This window comes from Orycteropus afer, unplaced genomic scaffold (genome assembly GCF_000298275.1).
Source record: "Orycteropus afer afer isolate SDZICR_OR568_19922 unplaced genomic scaffold, OryAfe1.0 scaffold00099, whole genome shotgun sequence".
Taxonomy (NCBI): domain Eukaryota; kingdom Metazoa; phylum Chordata; class Mammalia; order Tubulidentata; family Orycteropodidae; genus Orycteropus; species Orycteropus afer.
Window position 1 is genome coordinate 651452 of NW_006921686.1, and position 18739 is coordinate 670190.

General features: G+C 48.4%; 2 protein-coding genes across 2 annotated transcripts in view; both read left to right on the forward strand.

The window, feature by feature from the left end:
* The window catches only part of ALDH16A1 (aldehyde dehydrogenase 16 family member A1), a 31708-nt gene extending 21236 nt beyond the window's left edge, over positions 1-10472 (forward strand). Inside the window, exons 15-17 of the mRNA XM_007942836.2 lie at positions 9184-9369; positions 9684-9806; positions 10311-10472. Of these exons, the coding sequence (XP_007941027.2) occupies positions 9184-9369; positions 9684-9806; positions 10311-10472 (471 nt within the window). The remainder of the gene's footprint in view (positions 1-9183; positions 9370-9683; positions 9807-10310) is intronic.
* A 3700-nt stretch (positions 10473-14172) lies between these two features.
* Positions 14173-18739, forward strand: part of FLT3LG (fms related receptor tyrosine kinase 3 ligand) — a 19206-nt gene continuing 14639 nt past the window's right edge. The window contains 1 exon segment of the mRNA XM_007943012.1: positions 14173-14196. Within this exon segment, the coding sequence (XP_007941203.1) occupies positions 14173-14196 (24 nt within the window).

Consider the following 18739-nt stretch of genomic DNA (forward strand, 5'->3'; position numbering starts at 1 on the left):
AGCATTGGAATGAAAGGACTTCCTTTTCTATTAAAAGGGCAGTAATTTGGGAGACCCCTTATTTGGCTACTTAGTTAGCAAGGCCACTCCCTCAAATTTCTTCTGTTTGGGGAACTCTCTTAGTTTGACAAGCCTGTATTTTTGAACAGCAGTCTCAGAGAGAGTAGCAAAGTATCTAAAATGTCTGCTGTTACAGTTCCATTTTTTGTAGTGGTTCCGGGGGGGGTAAAAAATCCTGTTTCCATAACATACCAAGATCATATACAATTCCAAAACAATATCTAGATTCCATATAATAGTTCCATACTTTCCTGAGGCTAGTTTACGGGCAATTAGTTCAGCTTTTGAGCAGAGGTAGCTTCAGGAAGGGCTTGTCTTTCAGGAACCTCAGTAGAAGTTGGGACGGCGTATCTGGCAAAGTCAAATCAGGGGTTTACTTTAGATCTTTCTGGGGAGTCAGGAATAGTTCAGTTAAGTCCAGGCAGTTGTACATAGGGTGGTTTTTGCTCAGTTTCAGGGAGAAGGATGGCAGGATTTCAATAAGCCACAGAATGTAGACTGTAGTGTAATATTAGATGAGGCCAGAAGGAGAATTTCATAGGCGGTGAGCCAACTGGTAGAGAGGTGTTGAGTCAGAGCAGAGGTAAGTATGGCAAGTACGGCACTGGGGACATAAACATCTAAAAGTTCCCCAGTAGTACGTTGGCGAAGCCTTCTATCACCTTGGCAGTGGTACATACTGCTCAGAGACAAGGAGGGTACTCTTTGGTTGCAAGATCAGGCTGAAGGTGATAGTAGCCTACAGGTCTTTGATATCCCCCATGTTTCTGGGTCAGAATGCCTAAAGCATTTCCAGAAATTTATTGTACAAACAAGGAAGAATCTGTTTTGTGGTTGTTATGTGCCATCGAGTTGGACCCGACTCATAGCAACCCCTTCTTGGGTTTCCGAGGCAGTATCACTACGGAAGTAGATTACCCAACCTTCCTTCCGAGGAGTGGCTGGTGGGTGTGAACCACCAGCCTTCTGGTTAGCAGTCAAGTGCCTTAGGCACTGCGCCACCAGAGCTCCTACCTTCACAGAAGCAAAACCCAAACCAAACCCAGTGCCTGGAGGGGATTCTGACCCACAGCGCCCCTAGAGGACAGAGTGGAACTGCACCACAGGGTCTCCAAGGCTGTCAGTCTTTATGGGAGCAAAGCCCAAACCAAGGTCACTGCCATTGACTTGACTTGACTCATAGCGACCCCTCCTTGGATTTCCAAGGCGGCATCACTATGGAAGTAGATTGCCCAACCTTCCTTCCGAGGAGTGGCTGTTGGGTTTGAACCGCCAGCCTTCTGGGTAGCAGTCAAGTGTCTTAGGCACTACGCTACCAGAGCTCCTAGAAAAAATCTAGGTGATAGGGAAACCTAATGCTGGTGTGTTTGTTAGAGCTTCTTTCAGTTTATTTATGGTTTTCTGATCTTATGATGTAATTTGAAAAGATTCTGGTTCAGAGCCTTTAAAGTGTTTGTGTAGGGATTGGGCCATGACAAAGGGGCAAGGAGGCTGCATTTTCTGACCTCCTCTAACCCCACAAGAGGAAGACAGAATCACCATCAGTAGCCCAAGGTCTATTCTTACGAGGCCAGACATGCTGCCTCCCTCCAGCCCTTTCACCAACCTGGACACCAATTCTCCCTCCCACAGCACCCACCACCTCTCTGCTGGGTTCGATAATTTGCTACAGTAGCCACACAGAACTCACAGATTGTGGGGTTTATTAGGGAAGCAACAGGCTACAATTCAAGTTCAGAAACGCACTCAGTCTCTCGCAGCAGCCGGCCGTCTCTCTCTCAACAGTGTGTGTCTCGTGTCTCTCTCAGGAGTGCATGTCTCTCATCTCTCTCTCTCAGCAAATGCGTTTCTCTCAGCAGTGCATCTCTCAGCCGGGAGTGAGGGATTCCTTCTGTCTCTAGGAGGGCTCCTTTTGAGCCTGGCAGAGTGACCAAACTAACCAATCCCAACATCAGAATTCTATGCACCTGAGAGAGAGAGAACTTCCCAGATTGCTTCATGCCACTCTCAACAGAAATACCCCAGGTGGATAACTTTAACAATCAGGAGCTATTCAGATGCTCATGGCAAACTCCACCGTGGAGTTTACAAAGACTTATGGCTAGAAAAGCCATATTATGTAGTTTAGTACACTGCAGGCCAACAAGGAAAAATTAGGAATCTGAGCTCTAGAGTAGCCACAAAGCTCTAAAAACCCACATAATCGTTTCTTAGTCTTAGGGATAGAGAGGGAGCTCTGATAGCGTAGTGCCTAAGGCACTTGACTGCTAACCAGAAGGCTGGCAGTTCAAACCCACCAGCCACTCCTGGGAAGGAAGGTTGGGCAATCTACTTCCATAGTGATACTGCTTCGGAAGCCCGAGGAGAAGTTGCTATGAGTCGGGTCCAACTTGACGGCACATAACAACAACAATAAGGATAGAGAAAGCAAAAATGGCCTCTTTGTATTTGGGGTCAATAGAAGTAGCTTTTATGGAAATAACATGGTCTAAATGTTTATTAGAAAGTTGAGACAGTTGTAGTTTTTTTTTTTAATTTTTTTTAATTTTTATTGTGATTTGGGTTAAAGTTTACAGAACAAATTCATTTTCCATGCAGCAGTTCATACACATTTTGTTTCATGACATTGACTGCAATTCCCCACAATGTAACTGCTCTGTTTCAACTTCCTCCCTGTGGTTACTTCTTCCCTGTGACCTTCTTTTCTATGCATTCCTGCCCCATGTGCTATCTTCCTGTGCAAATACTTTCATTCTGTTCTCCTATGATTGATCATTCTAAGGAGTGTATCCACCTGATGTAAATGTTCACCCTAATATGCCTGTCTTTCGGTTGGCTGGAAGCCATGGGAGTGAGAGTTGTAGTTTTCCTTCGGAAACTATGTCCCCCAGTGACCAGATGTTTTAACAAAATTATACTGTCATCAATGCAGGCTTGTTGGGAATTTGAGCATATTAGTTAGTCATCAACGTATTGTAATCATTTAGATTCCAAAGGTTGTAAGTCATCATGGAGGATTTGAGTGAAATAGGTGAGGCACAGTAAACCACTGAGGCATTGCTATCGAAGTAAATTGTTAGTGTTCCCGCATAAAGGCAAACATATACTGGCTCTCTGGGTGTACAGGAATATTAAAGATACTACAAAAAGCAATTACAGTAAAATACACAGCATCCAGAGGAACGTTGTAAAGCAACAACTGACACCCGTGGCTCAACTTTCAAGCAAACAATAGGCCTATAGGTGAGCAGTAACACCAGGGGGTATGCACTCCTTAGAACAATCAACCATATGAGATCGGAAGGGTAGCATTTGCCAAGCGATAAAGCTTAGAGGACAGGAAGGGATAGGAAAGAAGGATGGACAAAAATGGTAGACATGGGGGAGGAAGTTGGAAGAGTGTGTTAATTGTGGGGATTGCAGTCAATGTCATGAAACAATGTGTATGAATTGTTAAATGGAAAACCAATTTTCTCTGTAAACTTTCACCTAAATCACAATAAAATGTGTTTATTTGTTTGTTTAAGTGAGGATTTGGGACTACTGGAGATCTGGGAATAATAATGTGGTCAGTAGCCTTAAAGATTCAGGATAAAACCTCAAAATATCTGTTGTTTGGTTTCTTTTTTTTTTTTTTTTTATGATTTGGGTGAAAATTTACAGAGCAAACGCACTTTCCATACAGCAGTTCATATACACTTTGTCTCATGACATTGACCACAATTTATCACAATGCAACATCTCCCCTCCTTCCTCCTCCTGATAATTACCTCTTCCCTGTGTCCTTCCCTCCCATGCACTCCTGCCCCCTGATGTTGTTTGGTTTCCTAACAGGCAACACATAGGTGTTACGAGGGCTTGTGCAAGGGACAATCATGCTTTAGAAAGAAATTCCTGAATAATGGGAGCTAGTCCCTCTTTAGTTTATCATTTAAAGGGATATTTAAAAATTTTTGGCAAGGGTTTAGATGTGTCTTCTTGATGAGTTCTGTTGATAGGACCTACCCAACATCAGTAGATGTGGTGGCTTATAGGGTTTCAGGAATCCATGAAATAAGGTCAGGGGGAAATGGGTTCAAGGGGGCTAATTTTCTTCTAATGCTCAAACACCAAGAAGCTTCTTCCATTTGAAATAATTCTGAGTCAGTTTTCTCATTAAGGGTTTTTAGGGCATCAGGTAAGTTGAATACTTTGTTGTGAATTGTAAACGGCAAGTTCATTTGAGTAAAAAGTCTTGGCCTAACAAATTGACAGCGGTGTCAGGACTAACTGCAAAAGGATATAAATCTTCAATGAGTCAAAAAGATTTTGGAATAGATTGAGAATGGACCAGTGTTTGTTCTTGATTAGTAACCCCCACTATCTTGAGATTTTTGTACTCCAGGGAAGGGGCTCTGGTAAAGATGTGGAGGTTAAGCAAGACGTAGTAGCTTCAGTATCAGCTGAAAATCAGCAAGGTTCCCCATTAATATTCATACTAGTCCTTCCTTGAAAATAAAGTGCCACCGTGGGAAAGTCCCCTGTTGTTTCCCTGGAGCCACTTCATTCTGTGTCAGATTGAAGGGTGCCCTCTTGAGTTTTCATTCAGCTCTTTGGGTTCCTTAGTTTATAGCAGTCATTTTTTCCAATGAGTGGGTGTCTTCAGTAATGGCAAACACCAGGCCTGGTCTGTTTTAAATTAGGCTGTGGTTTGGCAGAGATTTGCAATCTCTGCTGTTGTAGAGCCATAAGTATGTTTGGTTTGGTTGCCTTTTTTCGTTCTAATTTCTGAGCCAGTTTAAAGGCTGGATGAATCATTTCATTGATGGTAATGTTTTGCCATTCTGTCCCAGTCTAACCTGTAGCATTTGGCCAATTCAGATAGTTCTGGAAGCAGACCATTTAAAAACATTAAGTTGAATGCTATACTACCTTCAGTTTCAGTAGGGTCCAGACTGGAAAGTTTGGTAAAGGCTTTAGCTAAGTGATCTCCGTAAGTATAAACATTTTCATCTTTTTCTTGTTTGCCATTTTGTACTTTTGCACCATCTCTTTTCCAAAAGAAAGCTTTAGGGATGGCATCTAAGAGCTTTCTGGCTCTTTAGTTTTGTCTAAAGTACCAGAGGCATTAGGTTTTATAGTTAAAGATCTTTGTTATTTTCTGCAATTTGCTTCTTTCAGCCATAGTTAAGTTTCCTCTTATCCTACTAATATGTTTATTAACTGGTATAGATCTGACTATCCATGTTTATAGGTTTCAGTCAGTACTCTAAACTACTCTGTAAATGTTCAAGAATTTTCACGAGGTTTAGGAAATTCTTTTATTACAGCGTGAAGTTCAATGTTTGACCAGGGAGAAAAAGTAACCTGTGGAGGTTTATCTTATTCTTCTGTGTCTCTAACCTTAAAAGGCATTTCAGGAAAGGTAGACTGTTCTTTAGTTGATTCTTTAGGGAAGAAAGGAAAGTCAGAGAGAGTGTTGTCAGGAGCATAAGAAGGCAAAGCAGGGGCAGAGGACAGACGACCAGCAAAGAAGCAGATGGCATTGGGGCAGCAGGACTACGTGAAAGAGAAATGTGACATTTCAGTTCCTTCTTTTCTTTAGTTAACTTAGAAACAGTATCTTGCAGGAAAGCAATTTTGCTATCTTGATGATTTTAGAAGCTTCTAGGCTCTGGTGGTGTAGTGCCTTAGGCACTTGACTGCTAACCAGAAGGCTGGCGGTTCAAACCCAGCAGCCACTCCTCGGAAGGTAGGTTGGGCAATCTACTTTCATAGAGATACTGCCTCGGAAACCCAAGAGGGGTTGCTATGAGTCAAGTCAAGTCAATGGCAGTGACTTTGGTTTGGGCTTTGCTTCCAGTGGGTGTGGTTTGGGCTTTGCGCCCACAAAGACTGACAGCGTTGGAGACCCTGTGGTGCAGTTCCACTCTGTCCTCTAGGGGCGCTGTGAGTCAGAATCGACTCCACGGCAGTGGGTGTGGTTTGGGCTTTGCTTCTGTGAAGATTGACAGCCTTGGGGACCCTGTGGTGCAGTTCCACTCTGTCCTCTAGGGGCGCTGTGGGTCAGAATCGACTCCAGGCACTGGGTGTGGTTTGGGCTTTGCTTCTGTGAAGATTGACAGCCTTGGAGACCCTGTGGTGCAGTTCCACTCTGTCCTCTAGGGGCGCTGTGGGTCAGAATCCCCTCCAGGCAGTGGGTGTGGTTTGGGCTTTGCTTCTGTGAAGGTAGGAGCTCTGGTGGTGCAGTGCCTAAGGCATTTGACTGCTAACCAGAAGGCTGGCGGTTCAAACCCACCAGCCACTCCTTGGAAGGAAGGTTGGGCAATCTACTTCCGTAGTGATGCTGCCTCAGCAACCCAAGGAGGGGTCGCTGTGAGTCGGGTCCCACTCGACGGCACATAACAACAACAACAGATACTGGTCAAAATAGGCATCCCACTGAAATTATTTAACTTGAGAGTAGTTCTCTTTTAATCAACTGCACAGAAAAACTGATTTCGATAATTCAGAACAACTTCAAATTGGCCACATATTTTCCAGACTGTCTTCGGTAAGGTTATGGGAAACAGACATGTATGAGAACCAAAATGTATGTTCATGTAGTAGGCCAGAGTTCCAGAATGAAACTCCAAATTGCCTCTCGATAAGACATTTCCCATTTTTCTGAGGATAGTAAAGAACTGAAGGTGCAAGCTGCCAATTCCTCAAAAACAAATTAAATTCCTGATAGTGGTAGTGCTGTAAGGTCATATTTTGCTTTAACCGATATGTGCCTGGCTGCACAGGAATTATCTTATGATCAGTGAGCAGCCTAATGCTTCTGACCCATGGTCTGCGCTGGTTTATCCTCTCATAGGAGGAGTCTTTTAGATGGTGGTGAGTGGTAAGTGCTGTACAGGCCTTTAAGCTCTCGTCCTATACCCACAGTCTTTACAGCTTCCAGGCTTTGAGGTTCCTTGGCTGTGACCAAATAAATTGACAGAGGGTTTTAAACAGTCTTGCAGGAACACAACAGATCACAAAAAAAAAAAAAAAGCTCAAATAGGTGTGAAGCAAAGAACGCAAATTTGAGCAGTTATTTACATGACAGTGATTCCTAAGAGTTCATGGAGCAGAGAGTCCAAAATGGCTCAGCTGGTACTGGAGCCCAAGTCCCAGAGTAGTCGGGTCACTGCAGGCAATGAATCTTTGAATCTCACAAATGACAATAGAAATGTCTTAGATGAAAATGGTCAGAATTCTTCTAGAATAGAACAAGGAGGTTTATTGAGGAATAGACCAGTTTGAACTGGGGACCATGCAGAGAAATAACCATCCGCTTTGGAGAGCTGGAGCCAGAGGATAGTTTAAATACAAACTAACAGGCCATTTTTTGATTGGACAATATTTACAAAGTTTTGTGTAATCAGTCCCTGGGTTATCATGAGACTCTAGAAGTCTCTGTTGAAAAAACCATACACACACACACACACATAATTTTTATTGTGACTTGGATAAAAGTTTACAAAGCAAATTTGTTTTCCATACAGCAGTTCATACACATTTTGTGTCATGACATTGACTGCAATTCCCCACAAAGTAACAGCTCCCCTCCCACTTCACTTCCTCCCTGTAGTTACCTCTTCCCTGTGTCCTTTCCTCCCATGCACTCCTGCCCCCTGAGCTGTCTCCCTGTGCAGACACAGCCCTTCTATTCTCCCATGATTGATTGTTCTAAGGAATGTATCTACCTGATGTAAATGTTCACTCCATCTGCCTGTCTGTTGTTTGGCTGGAAGCCACAGGAGTGAGTTCAGTTCCAGACTTGAAGGGTAAGTAAGGTCCATAATCCCAGACTCTATCAGACCAATTAACCTGGTTTTAGGATTCTGAGTTTTGTTCCTCATTATTTTCCCACTCTATCCAGGGTTTCCTGCACTGATCCCTTTTCGAGTGGTTGACAGTGGTAGCTGGGCACCTAGTTTTCCTGGTCTCGTGGTCATATAGGCTGAGGTTCACATGGTCTATTAGTCCCTTGGACTAATTGTTTCCATGCATCTTTGATTTTCTTCATTCTTCTTTGCTCTGGATGAGGAGAGACCCATGGTTGCATCTAGATGGTGACTTGCACGCTTTTAAGACCCTCATTGCTACTCATGAAAGTAGGATGTAGAACACTGATTTTATGTAGTATGTTAATGCCAGTTGAGCCTGATGTTCCTTGTGGCCATGGTCCTGAGCCCACAGGTGAAAGACCATAAATATTTTCAAGCAACTTGTTTTTCTAATCTGCAGATTAGGGGGCTAGACAAGCGTTTTACAAAATTAGTTTTTCAGGGGAACTGGCGTAAGCATTCTTTCTGAGAACAGGTTTTGCAAGGAAGGGAGTGGGCTCCAGGTTTCCTAGAGCCAGCCACATTTCTGATGCCCACCTTCATTTGCTAAGGGCAGATCAAGTTTTATGTTGTTGTTGTTGTTGTTATGTGCCGTCGAGTTGGCCCCGACTCATAGCGACCCCTCCTTGGGTTTCCGAGGCAGTATCACTATGGAAGTAGGATTGCCCAACCTTCCTTCCCAGGAGTGGCTGATGGGTTTGAACCACCAGCCGTCTGGTTAGCAGGCAAGTTTTATAAGCATAGGCTAAGTTTTATAAGAGTCCAACTAAACCAAACACACTGCCATCAAGTCAGTCTCCACTCAGAGCAACTCTGTAATAGAGTAGACCTGATAGGGTTTCCCAGGCTGTAATTGTTTACAGAAGCAGACTGCGTCATCTTTCTGCTGTGAGCGGCTGGTGGGTTTGAACTGCTGACTCCTTGGTTCGCACCCAAATGCTTTAGCCACTGTGGCACCACAGCTACTTGACAAGAGTCCAGCTGCAGGTAAAAAAGCAGAAATAAGCCTGAAGGGAAAAGCAAAGTAGACTTTAACCTGGACCAGGTGGGCTGTTTAATTTTATGCCAGACGCCTCTGATGTGGGGATATGCTTACACAGCTGTCTAGCTGGTGAATGGCAGAGCTGGGATTTGAACCCAGGCAGTCTGAACGCTCCTCCGGGTTATTTTGTTACTGGTGGTGGTATGTAGAAGCAGAGATGTAGGGCAGGGATGAGATGGAGACGCCTTGCTGAAGTCCGCCCTTGCCCTCCTGCCCGGTCCCCAGGCTGCGGGGCTGCGAGGCCCGGTGCTGCGGCTGCAGGAGCCTGTGGGTGTGCTGGCCATCGTGTGCCCGGAGGAGTGGCCCCTGCTTGCCTTTGTGTCCCTGCTGGCCACTGCCCTTGCCTGCGGCAACACCCTGGTCATGGTGCCTAGTGGAGCCTTTCCCGTGCCCGCCCTGGAGGTCTGCCAGGTACTGCCACCTTCCTGCCTGCTGTTCTCACGGGACAGGTGGATGAGTAGAGGGGGAAGGTACCCCAAGGCCCACTGGGAGCTCGCTTCTCACTCCATCCCCCTACTATCCTTGGGTAACCCCAGCCCTCTTCATATACCCAGTAACCATTCCTTCCAGACCCTGAGCCTTCCCAAGTCCAAGACCCCCACCGCATTCCTAGGGGGAGCCCCATGACCACGCCCCAGATGCTCACCCCTGCCCCTGCCACCACCCCCCTGCGTCTCTCACTTCTCCTCTCCTCACCCTGGGCCACCCCCTCTCTCACCTTGTAGGACATGGTTACCCTGTTCCCAGCTGGCTTGGTGAACGTCGTGACGGGAGACAGGGACCATCTGACGCGCTGCCTGGCCTTGCACCAGGACGTCCAGGCCCTGTGGTATTTCGGATCGGCCCAGGTACCCTTTGTCTTGCCACCTCCAGTGTCTTAAGCTTGACCATCAGTCTCTTCCTTTATGGGTGTGTGGCCCTGCACCCTGAGAACTCCTGTTGTTCAGGGGAGCAATGCCCTGGGAACAGGGTTCCCAGTTCCTGTCCCTTTGGGATCATAATTGCTAAGGAAGAGGATCTGCCTAGTAACGGGGGCCTGAGAGCCCGCCCAGCCCAGTAACCCACTCTCATTGGACAGCCAGTTGCTGAAGGCCACACCCCAACAGCAGTCAGTCTCCCCTCGAACCTGCTATGGGTCGGCAGCTCCTGGTCAACCGGGGTGTCGGTCCTGACTCCCTTGAACACGGGCAGTTGCGGTGGAGGAAACGGCCTAATGACAAGGGTCAGCCTCTTGTCCCTCAGCATCTGGAAGGTTCCCTTGTGAGCATTGTAGCCATGGAGTCCTAGTCACTAAGGAAGTAGCTGCTTTGTGGAACCAGCGGGGGGCCTGACACCTCCTGTCCCCGTTCCAGGGCTCCCAGTTTGTGGAGTGGGCCTCCGCGGGAAACCTCAAGTCGGTGTGGGTGAACGGAGGCTGCCCGCGGGCCTGGGACCAGGAGGCTGAGGGGGCCGGCCCGGAGTTCAGGCTTCGGGCAACGCGGACCAAGGCCCTGTGGCTGCCCATGGGGGACTGACCTAAGTGCCCACGAGGAGAGGAGAGAACCCCAGCAGACACCACACCCGGAACCTTCCTCTGAACGTGGCCCCGTGACCTGCAATAAACCGTCTGACCAACCCTGGCTGTGCTCCCTGGAGGAGACGAGGCAGGAGTAACTGCTGGTGTATTTGAGGCCATTTCGGTTCTGAGATTCAAAACTAAACCCCCGTGGGGCTGACTCAAGTACAGTGCAGTGTTTGTGAAATAGATAAAGGGGACCCTGAGGCTCCCCGACAGGGTCTCGCCCGTCGGCTGATCCTGCTCTCTGCAGAATGCTTGCCTGCCTTTGCACGGTCCCTCTGTCCACACAGCAGTCATGCTGGTTAATCAGCTCTTGGGGGAGAAAACAAAAGCCCTGATAAGTCACTTCTGCCATTTTCCACATTGTAAATACTCCCATTGGGTCAGATTTAAGTGGACAAGGCATTTGACTGCTAACCAGAAGGTCAGTGGTTCAAACCCAACAGCCGCTCCACAGAAGGAAGATGGGGTGAATGACTTCCATAAACATTTACAGCCTCAGAAACCCAGTTGGGGGGGTCACTATGAGTCAGAATCAACTCAATGGCGGTGAGTTTGGTTTTCTCGTTTTGGGTGGTGTCAAAGGTTAATGTGTTTGGTTGCTGGTCCAGAGATTGGAAGCTGGACTCCACCCAGAGCCACGTAGGAAGAAAGGCCTGGTGAACTGCTTCCAAAACGTCAGCCATTGAGAATCCTGTGGGGAGCACAGTTCTCTGACAATGGGGTCGCCAGGAGTTGGAATCAATCGATGGGAGCTGGTTGTAGATTTCAAGCTCCAGATGACCGTGTAACCGGCTGCCAGAACCCCTCCCTGGGCTTCTAAACATCAGCTCCATGACCCGGTGCGAGCTGCCGGCACCAGCACCCCACTGTTCTGGGATTATCATCATTATTTTTTTTTTAATTTTTAAAATTTTTTGTTTTAGTTATGATTTGGGTGAAAGTTTACAGAGCAAATTCACTTTCCATACAGCAGTTCACATACACTTTGTCTCATGACATTGACCACAATTCACCGCAATGCAAGAGCTCCCCTCCCACTTCCTCCCGACAGTCACCAGGATTATCATTATCTTTAATGTGAAATGTATATAGCCAGGCATCTGCCGTTTCAGTATGTTTTTATACATGGTTCAGTGATGTGAATTACGTTCCTCATATTTCGCCACCATCACCAACATCCTTTTCCAGTTTTCTTTTTTTTTTTTTTTTAATTATTCTTAATAGAAACTAACTCTCTCTCACTGTCGTCAAGTCAATCCTGACTCATAGTGACCCCTCCTTGGGTTTCTGAGGCAGTATCACTATGGAAGTAGATTGCCCCATCTTCCTTCCGAGGAGTGGCTGGTGGGTTTGAACCGCCAGCCTTCTGGTTAGCAGTCAAATGCCTTAGGCACTAGGCCACCAGAGCTCCTACCTTCACAGAAGCAAAGCCCAAACCAAACCCAGTGCCTGGACGGGATTCTGACCCACAGCGCCCCTAGAGGACAGAGTGGAACTGCACCACAGGGTCTCCAAGGCTGTCAGTCTTTATGGGAGCAAAGCCCAAACCACACCCGCTGGAAGCAAAGCCCAAACCAAAGTCACTGCCATTGACTTGACTTGACTCATAGCGACCCCTCCTTGGGTTTCTGAGGCAGTATCACTACGGAAGTAGATTGCCCAACCTTCCTTCCGAGGAGTGGCTGGTGGGTTTGAACTGCCAGCCTTCTGGTTAGCAGTCACATGCCTTAGGCACTACGCACCAGCAATGACCCCACCCCCCCACGTGATGCTCGCTGGTCCCCACTAGCCCACTTTGTTCCCCGTGCATTTGCCTGCACTGGAGATGTTGTGCAGTGCGAGCAAATGGTTCGTGTCCACTTTTGTCCACTCTGTTTCACCCTGTCCTGGCATGGATCAGGACCTCATTTCTTTTTGTGGCTGCATAACCCACTGCCGTCCAGTTGATTCCGACTCATAGCAACCCATTAGATTTCCAAGGCTGTGAATCTTTATGGAAGTAGACTGCCTCCTCTTCCTCCCACGGAGCAGCTGGTGGGTTTGAACCAACCTGGTTCGCAGCCCCATGTGCTCATTACGTATATTCTCTGGGTACAGAGGGTGAGTGAGCGGGGCTGCTTCCCAAAGCACTGCAAGTTGGAATTCACCCAGAAGCCCCTCAGAAGAAAGGTCTGGCAATCTGCTCTTAGAAGTCAGCTACTGAACATTGTATGGGGCAGTTTCACCCTGACACACAGGGTTCGCTGTGGGTCAGAATGAACTTCAAGGCGGCTGTTGTTTCAGTGTGTGTGTGTGTGGGGGGCATGTTGTGTTGACCTGTTCATCTGTTGTTGCACACGGGTTGTTTCCACTGTTCGGCTGTTGCGGGTCGTCCTGCTGGGAGCAACCATGTCGTCAGCTGGTGCACGTCCGTCAGCCCCTGACTCGCGGCAACAGTGGGATCGGACTCTTGGGACCCGAAGGGTTGCCGTGGGCTGAGTTTTGTGAATTGCTCGCCAGCCCTTTCTTCCTGGTCTGTCCTAGTCTGGAAGCTCTGCCGAAACCCGTTCAGCATCCTGGCAGCGTCCGGGGCTGCACCAACGGCCAGGCGGGGGCTGTGCATGAGGCGCCTTGGGTGGGAATCGAACTCAGGTCTCCCGCACGGAAGGCAAGAACTCTACGCCTGAGCCACCACTGCCGTCATGGCGCCCTAGTAAATGCCTAGTGATAAGGAGGGAACAAAATTGGGATTCATTGTTTCCTTGAGTAAATACTTCTCGAGCGCCTGCTACGTGCCAGGCAGAGTTTTAGGTACTGGGAACTTCGCAGGGTCAAAGCAGACAGCTGTTGTCCTGGTTCGCGGGGGGCTGATGTCCCCAGGGAGGTGGCTGACACTGGAGAATGAAAGGAAGACCCCATGACATGTTAGAAGGTGGTAAGCATTAAGGAGCCAAGTAGAGCAGGATTAAGGAGCTCTCGTGGCGTAGTGCCTAAGGCATTTGGCTGCTAACCAGAAGGTTGGTGGTTCACACCCACCAGCCACTCCACGGAAGGAAGACTGGACAGTCTACTTCCACAAAGATTTACCGCCTCGGATACCCAGTGGGGGTCTCAAGGAGTTGGAATCGACTGGATGGCAGTGAGTTTGGTTTTTTGGTGAGAGCAAGATTGTAGGAAAACGAGGTCCTGACCCCCTGTCATGAAGAGCCAATGGTCACCGCAGGTTGAAGCAGGAAAACAGAAGGTTTATTGAGTGTCAGTCCCCAAGGAGACAGCGAGAGTCACTTCTCCAAAATGTCTGTGTCCCCAGCAAAGGGGCCAACATGATCCTACAGGGAGATACCAAGGGGGCTGAAGATCCCTTGATGGCCAGGAGTGTGTTTGCTCTTCTCTTTCCTGGTTACTCCAGACTCAACATCCCTCCTCCCAGAGTCATCTTGCTTCCTAGGCTACGGTTCTGAGCCGAAACCAGTCTTGGGAGAGAGTTAGAAGAACACAGAATTGTACATAGCAAATCTAAAGAACTCACCATCCGTAAAAAGATTGGCTGTTCTATTGATTTAAAAGAATGTGGAAGGGAGAGAAAACCAGTAAGTTAGTCCCTATGATGAATGTCCACGCCTGCTAGCCTGTGAAAGTTGTACAGTGTTCAGCGAGGGGCCCCTTGAGCCGCCATGTCAGCCTTCCGCAGGATGAAGGTGTGCTGGGAGAAGGGCAGTCAGTGAAGGGGCCGCCCTGAGTTAGAACAAAGGCCTGAATGAGAGAGGGGGCGCTGAGCCCTGGACGAAGGGCAGCCCAGGCTGAGAGCACAGCCTGTGGGGGCGGAGCCCTGGACGAAGGGCAGCCCAGGCTGAGGGCACAGCCTGTGGGGGCGGAGCCCTGGACGAAGGGCAGCCCAGGCTGAGGGCACAGCCCGTGCAAAGGCCCTGAGGCAGGAGTGCAGGTGGGATGCTCTAGCTCAGAGAGGTGACTGCGTTGCATAGGATAAGTGCGAGGGCGACGGGCAATGGCAGGCCCTGCAGGGCTCTGCAGGCCACAGGGAGGATTTTGCTTTGACCCTTCAAGATCACACGTTGGTTCATAAAATCAAGAATTTGATCTGTGAGCGAGGAGCTCCTTTAAAAAGTCATCTATTGGAGACCTAACGGTCAGCAATGACTCAAACCAAAGATGAGAAAGTAACTGAGCAGGGAAACTCTGTTATGTGCCATCGAGTCAGACCTCACTCACACCCAACCCCTGCTTGGGTCTCTGAGGCAGTATCACTACGGAAGTAGATTGCCCAACCTTCCTTCTGAGGAGTGGCTGGTGGGTTTGAACTGACAGCCTTCTGATTAGCAGTCAAGTGCCTTAGGCGCTACACTACCAGAGCTCCTGGACAGGGAAACTAGAGCCCTGGAAATGGTACAACCAGAATGACTGGAAATGTTGACAGAGTGAAAAATGTAACCAATACGACTGAATAATCTGTGTAGAAAGTGTTAAGTAGGAGCCTAATTTGCTGTGTAAACTTTCACCGTAAACACAATCAGATATTATAGGAAAGAAAGAGAAATACTGTAGGGGCAGTTCTCCTGTCAGTGGGTCACTATCAGTCAAAAATCAACTCAGTGGCAACTAATAACAACAACAAATATTAAAGCAGCCACATGTAGGATCACTGAGGGATACGATGAGGCTGTGATATATAGCTGTATAAAGTGGCTCCCGGAGAAATACGCCAGACACAAAAGGGCAGATGTGGTCTGGTCCTGCTCATATGCCTTGTCCAGAATGGGCAGATACGTGGAGACCAGAGTTCATTAGGGGTTACCTGGGGCAGGTAGAAATGGTGTGGAGGCAGTGTCTGACCTCTTCAGGAGGGAGAAAGAGCTCCATCCTCAGCAGCATCCCCAGGCTGACTCCTGGGTCAGAGGTCAGGCCTGCCTCCTCTCTCCAACCTTTTCACCAACTCTGACACCAGCCGTTCCTCCCATGGCTCTCCCTCCTTCTCTGCTGGGTTCCACAATTCATTGCAATGGCCACACGGAACTCACAGACAATACTCACAATTACGGGGTTTATTAGGGATGTAACAGTTCAGGTTCGGGGACGCTTAGATACAGTTCTTCCGTCAATACAGTTTCTTATAGCCATGCTTGCAGGCAGGCCTCTGGCTGGTCCTTGGCCATTCGGGCCACCCTGGCTTCTCCTGGGCAAGTGTCACGGAGCTCTTTAGCTCCAACAGTATGTGCTCGAGGGCACTTAAGTCACCCTCAGCCTGCAGACACTTACCTCTCTCGGTCTGTGGACACGGCGCCCACCGCCCCGTCTCCTGCATTTTTCTGGCACTGCTTTTTGCCGTCTCTCACCGTCTCTGACGTTACAGCTCTCTGTCTCCTGGGTCTAGGAGGTTCCCAGCATATGGACCCTAAGCCCAAAGGACCCTGCTCCCATCTCTTGGTGGTAGTCAGGGCCCCCTGTTCTGCCTCTGGGAGGGCTCATTTTAAGCGTAGCAGGATGGCAAAACTGCCCAGTCCCTTGTTAGGATTCCATGCACCTTATTTGCATGGTCCCACCCCTGCAGGGTTCCATGCACCTTATTTGCATTATTAGCAGACTGTCCAGTGCCCTTAATGGGCCACAAGCACCTTATTTGCATAGCCCCACCCAGTTACCAGTCATTCAGGAGCTCTGGTAGCATAGTGCCTAAGGCATTTGACTGCTAACCAGAAGGCTGGCAGTTCAAACTCACCAGCCACTCCTCGGGAAGAAGGTTGGGCAATCTACTTCCGTAGTGATACCGCCTCGGAAACCCAAGGAGGGAAAGCTATGAGTCAGGTCCGACTCGACGGCACATAACAACAACAACAACAACCCAGTCATTCACTGGGCATTACAAGACCATACACATAAAGATGGGTGATGTTTTACATATATTTCACCACAATTAAAGCTAAAAATAATTAATTCCACTGAGCTATCCACCTCAAGGGAGCTCTGGTGGCATAGTGTCTAAGGCATTTGACTGCTAACCAGAAGGCTGGCAGTTCAAACCCACCAGCCACTCCTCAGAAGGCAGGTTGGGCAATCTACTTCCGTAGTGATACCGCCTCAGAAACCCAAGGAGAGGTCTCTATGAGTCAGATCTGACTCCATGGCAGTGAGTTTGGTTTTGGTTTTACACACCTGCAAACCACCACTCGTCTTTCAGTTTGTTGTTCTGTGGTGGGTTGTGTGTGGCTGTGAGGCTGGAGCCTATGCCTCCAGTATTTCAAAAACCACCAGGGTCACCCATGATGGAGGAAGACAGACTTGGAAGAAGGAAAGGACCCTCCACTTCTCAAAGAATTGGCCAGTGAAACCTTATGAATAGCAGTGAAACACTGTCTGGTACGTTACTGGCTCAGGACCAGGCAGGGTTTTGTTGCGTCGTACACAGGGTCTCTATGAGTCGACTCAATGGCACCTAACAACAATACACCCGAAAAGGGTTGAGTAGGCAAATGCGTTATATGTCTTCCTACAAAAAATAAAGAAAAAAAAAAGGCACCTGTTGACATGGCCTGCATACAAGCAAACATGTCAGAGTATTTGTTTTCTTGGGTCAGAGTTTGAGGGCCATGTCTTATGGGACATTCCAATGAACTGGCCTGATAGAGCTTCTGCTCTGACTCCTAAGTTGTGTGGTGCCTGGGGCCTTAAAAGCTTGCAAAAGCCCATCCAGGGCACAGCAGTTGGTCCCTGGTTACCTCGAGCAACAGAGAAAGATGGCGGGTTAGGAGGTGGAGGAGACTATGGAATACATGTCCAGTTGCCTCCATGAATAACTGTCTCCTTTGCCGTGAGACCAGATGAACTGGATGGTGCCTGGCTACCATTACTGAATATTTTGATTGAAGATTTTATGGCAGAATCCTGATCAAAAGGGAGAGAACTATGGAACAGAACTTGCCAATTTTCATGGAATTCACTTTCTGGAGCCATTGAGGCTGGATGACCCCAAAAAAAAAAAAAAAAAAAAAAAACTATTGCCCTGAAGAAATATGCAAACTTTAAACCAAAACAAGGCCCTGAAGTCATTGTTGTTGTTGTTGTTGTTGTTATGTGCCGTCGAGTCAGCCCTGACTCATAGCGACCCCTCCTTGGGTTTCCGAGGCAGTATCACTACGGAAGTAGGATTGCCCAACCTTCCTTCCAAGGAGTGGCTGGTGGGTTTGAACTGCCAGCCTTCTGGTTAGCAGTCAAGTGCCTTAGCCACTATGCGAAGTCATTGGTCATCTTTAAACCAAACTCTTGTTATGTGCCGTTGAGTTGGTAGTTTAGCTTAATTAGAAAGGAGTGGCCGCTGTGAGCGTTGTGTTCTTTTCCAGAATTCTCTCTGCGATCCAATAGACAACAGCAACTTGAAAAGTTCAATGAGATGCTTGCGTGCAGTGTGTTTGTGTGATGCTGAGAATGGCCATACAACTTGAGGTACATGACCCATGTCACTGAATTGTACCTGTCAAAACCGTTTAATTGATGTACGCTTTCCTTGTGTATCTTTACCAAAAAGAAAGTTAAACAAAAAGGGAAACTTGAATAAATATTAATTCAGGGGGAAAAAAAAAAACCACACAACTCCAAGCCACTGGGCTGAGGTTCCAAAAGGATGGAGCTGCCCTCTACTTGCAATGAAACTCAAGAGGAGGAGGTTTCAGGGCTAAGATTAAGGACAGGGGAGCTGCTCTGGATCCTAGGTTCAAGTCCTAGGTCGCTATCTCGGGACACGCCCCCACCACCACCCTCACACACACCCCCACCACCACCACCAATCCACCCAGCCCTGGTCCCCCTCTGGACCCAGAGTCCCGCAGAGGTGTTGTCTGCGGGGCCACCTGCCACCACCAGGTGGCTCCCTCCCCTCGGGTCAAAATTCCACCCCTGTTCATTTTCTCCCCCCCCCCAAAAAAAAATCTCCTTTCACTTTCGATCTGGGCTGTCACCCCGCCTGGCCCCTTCCACACCCAGCTGGCCGAGCCTGGTGCTTGGGGAGAGCCGGGCTCTGGGTCCCCGAGGGGCGGGGCGGGGTCCCTGCCCGTGGACCGAGGCAGGAGGTGGGGGACCGGCTCCCCGGGTGTCTGCCCCGAAGGAGGGTTCCGGGGGCGGGAAGTGGGGGTTCTTGGAAGGGGAGATGAAGAGTTTTCCCCGTAACTGGGGCTCACGCAGGAAGCCCGCGGGAACAGGGGGCGGAAACTTGGCCACATCAAGGGGGCAGGG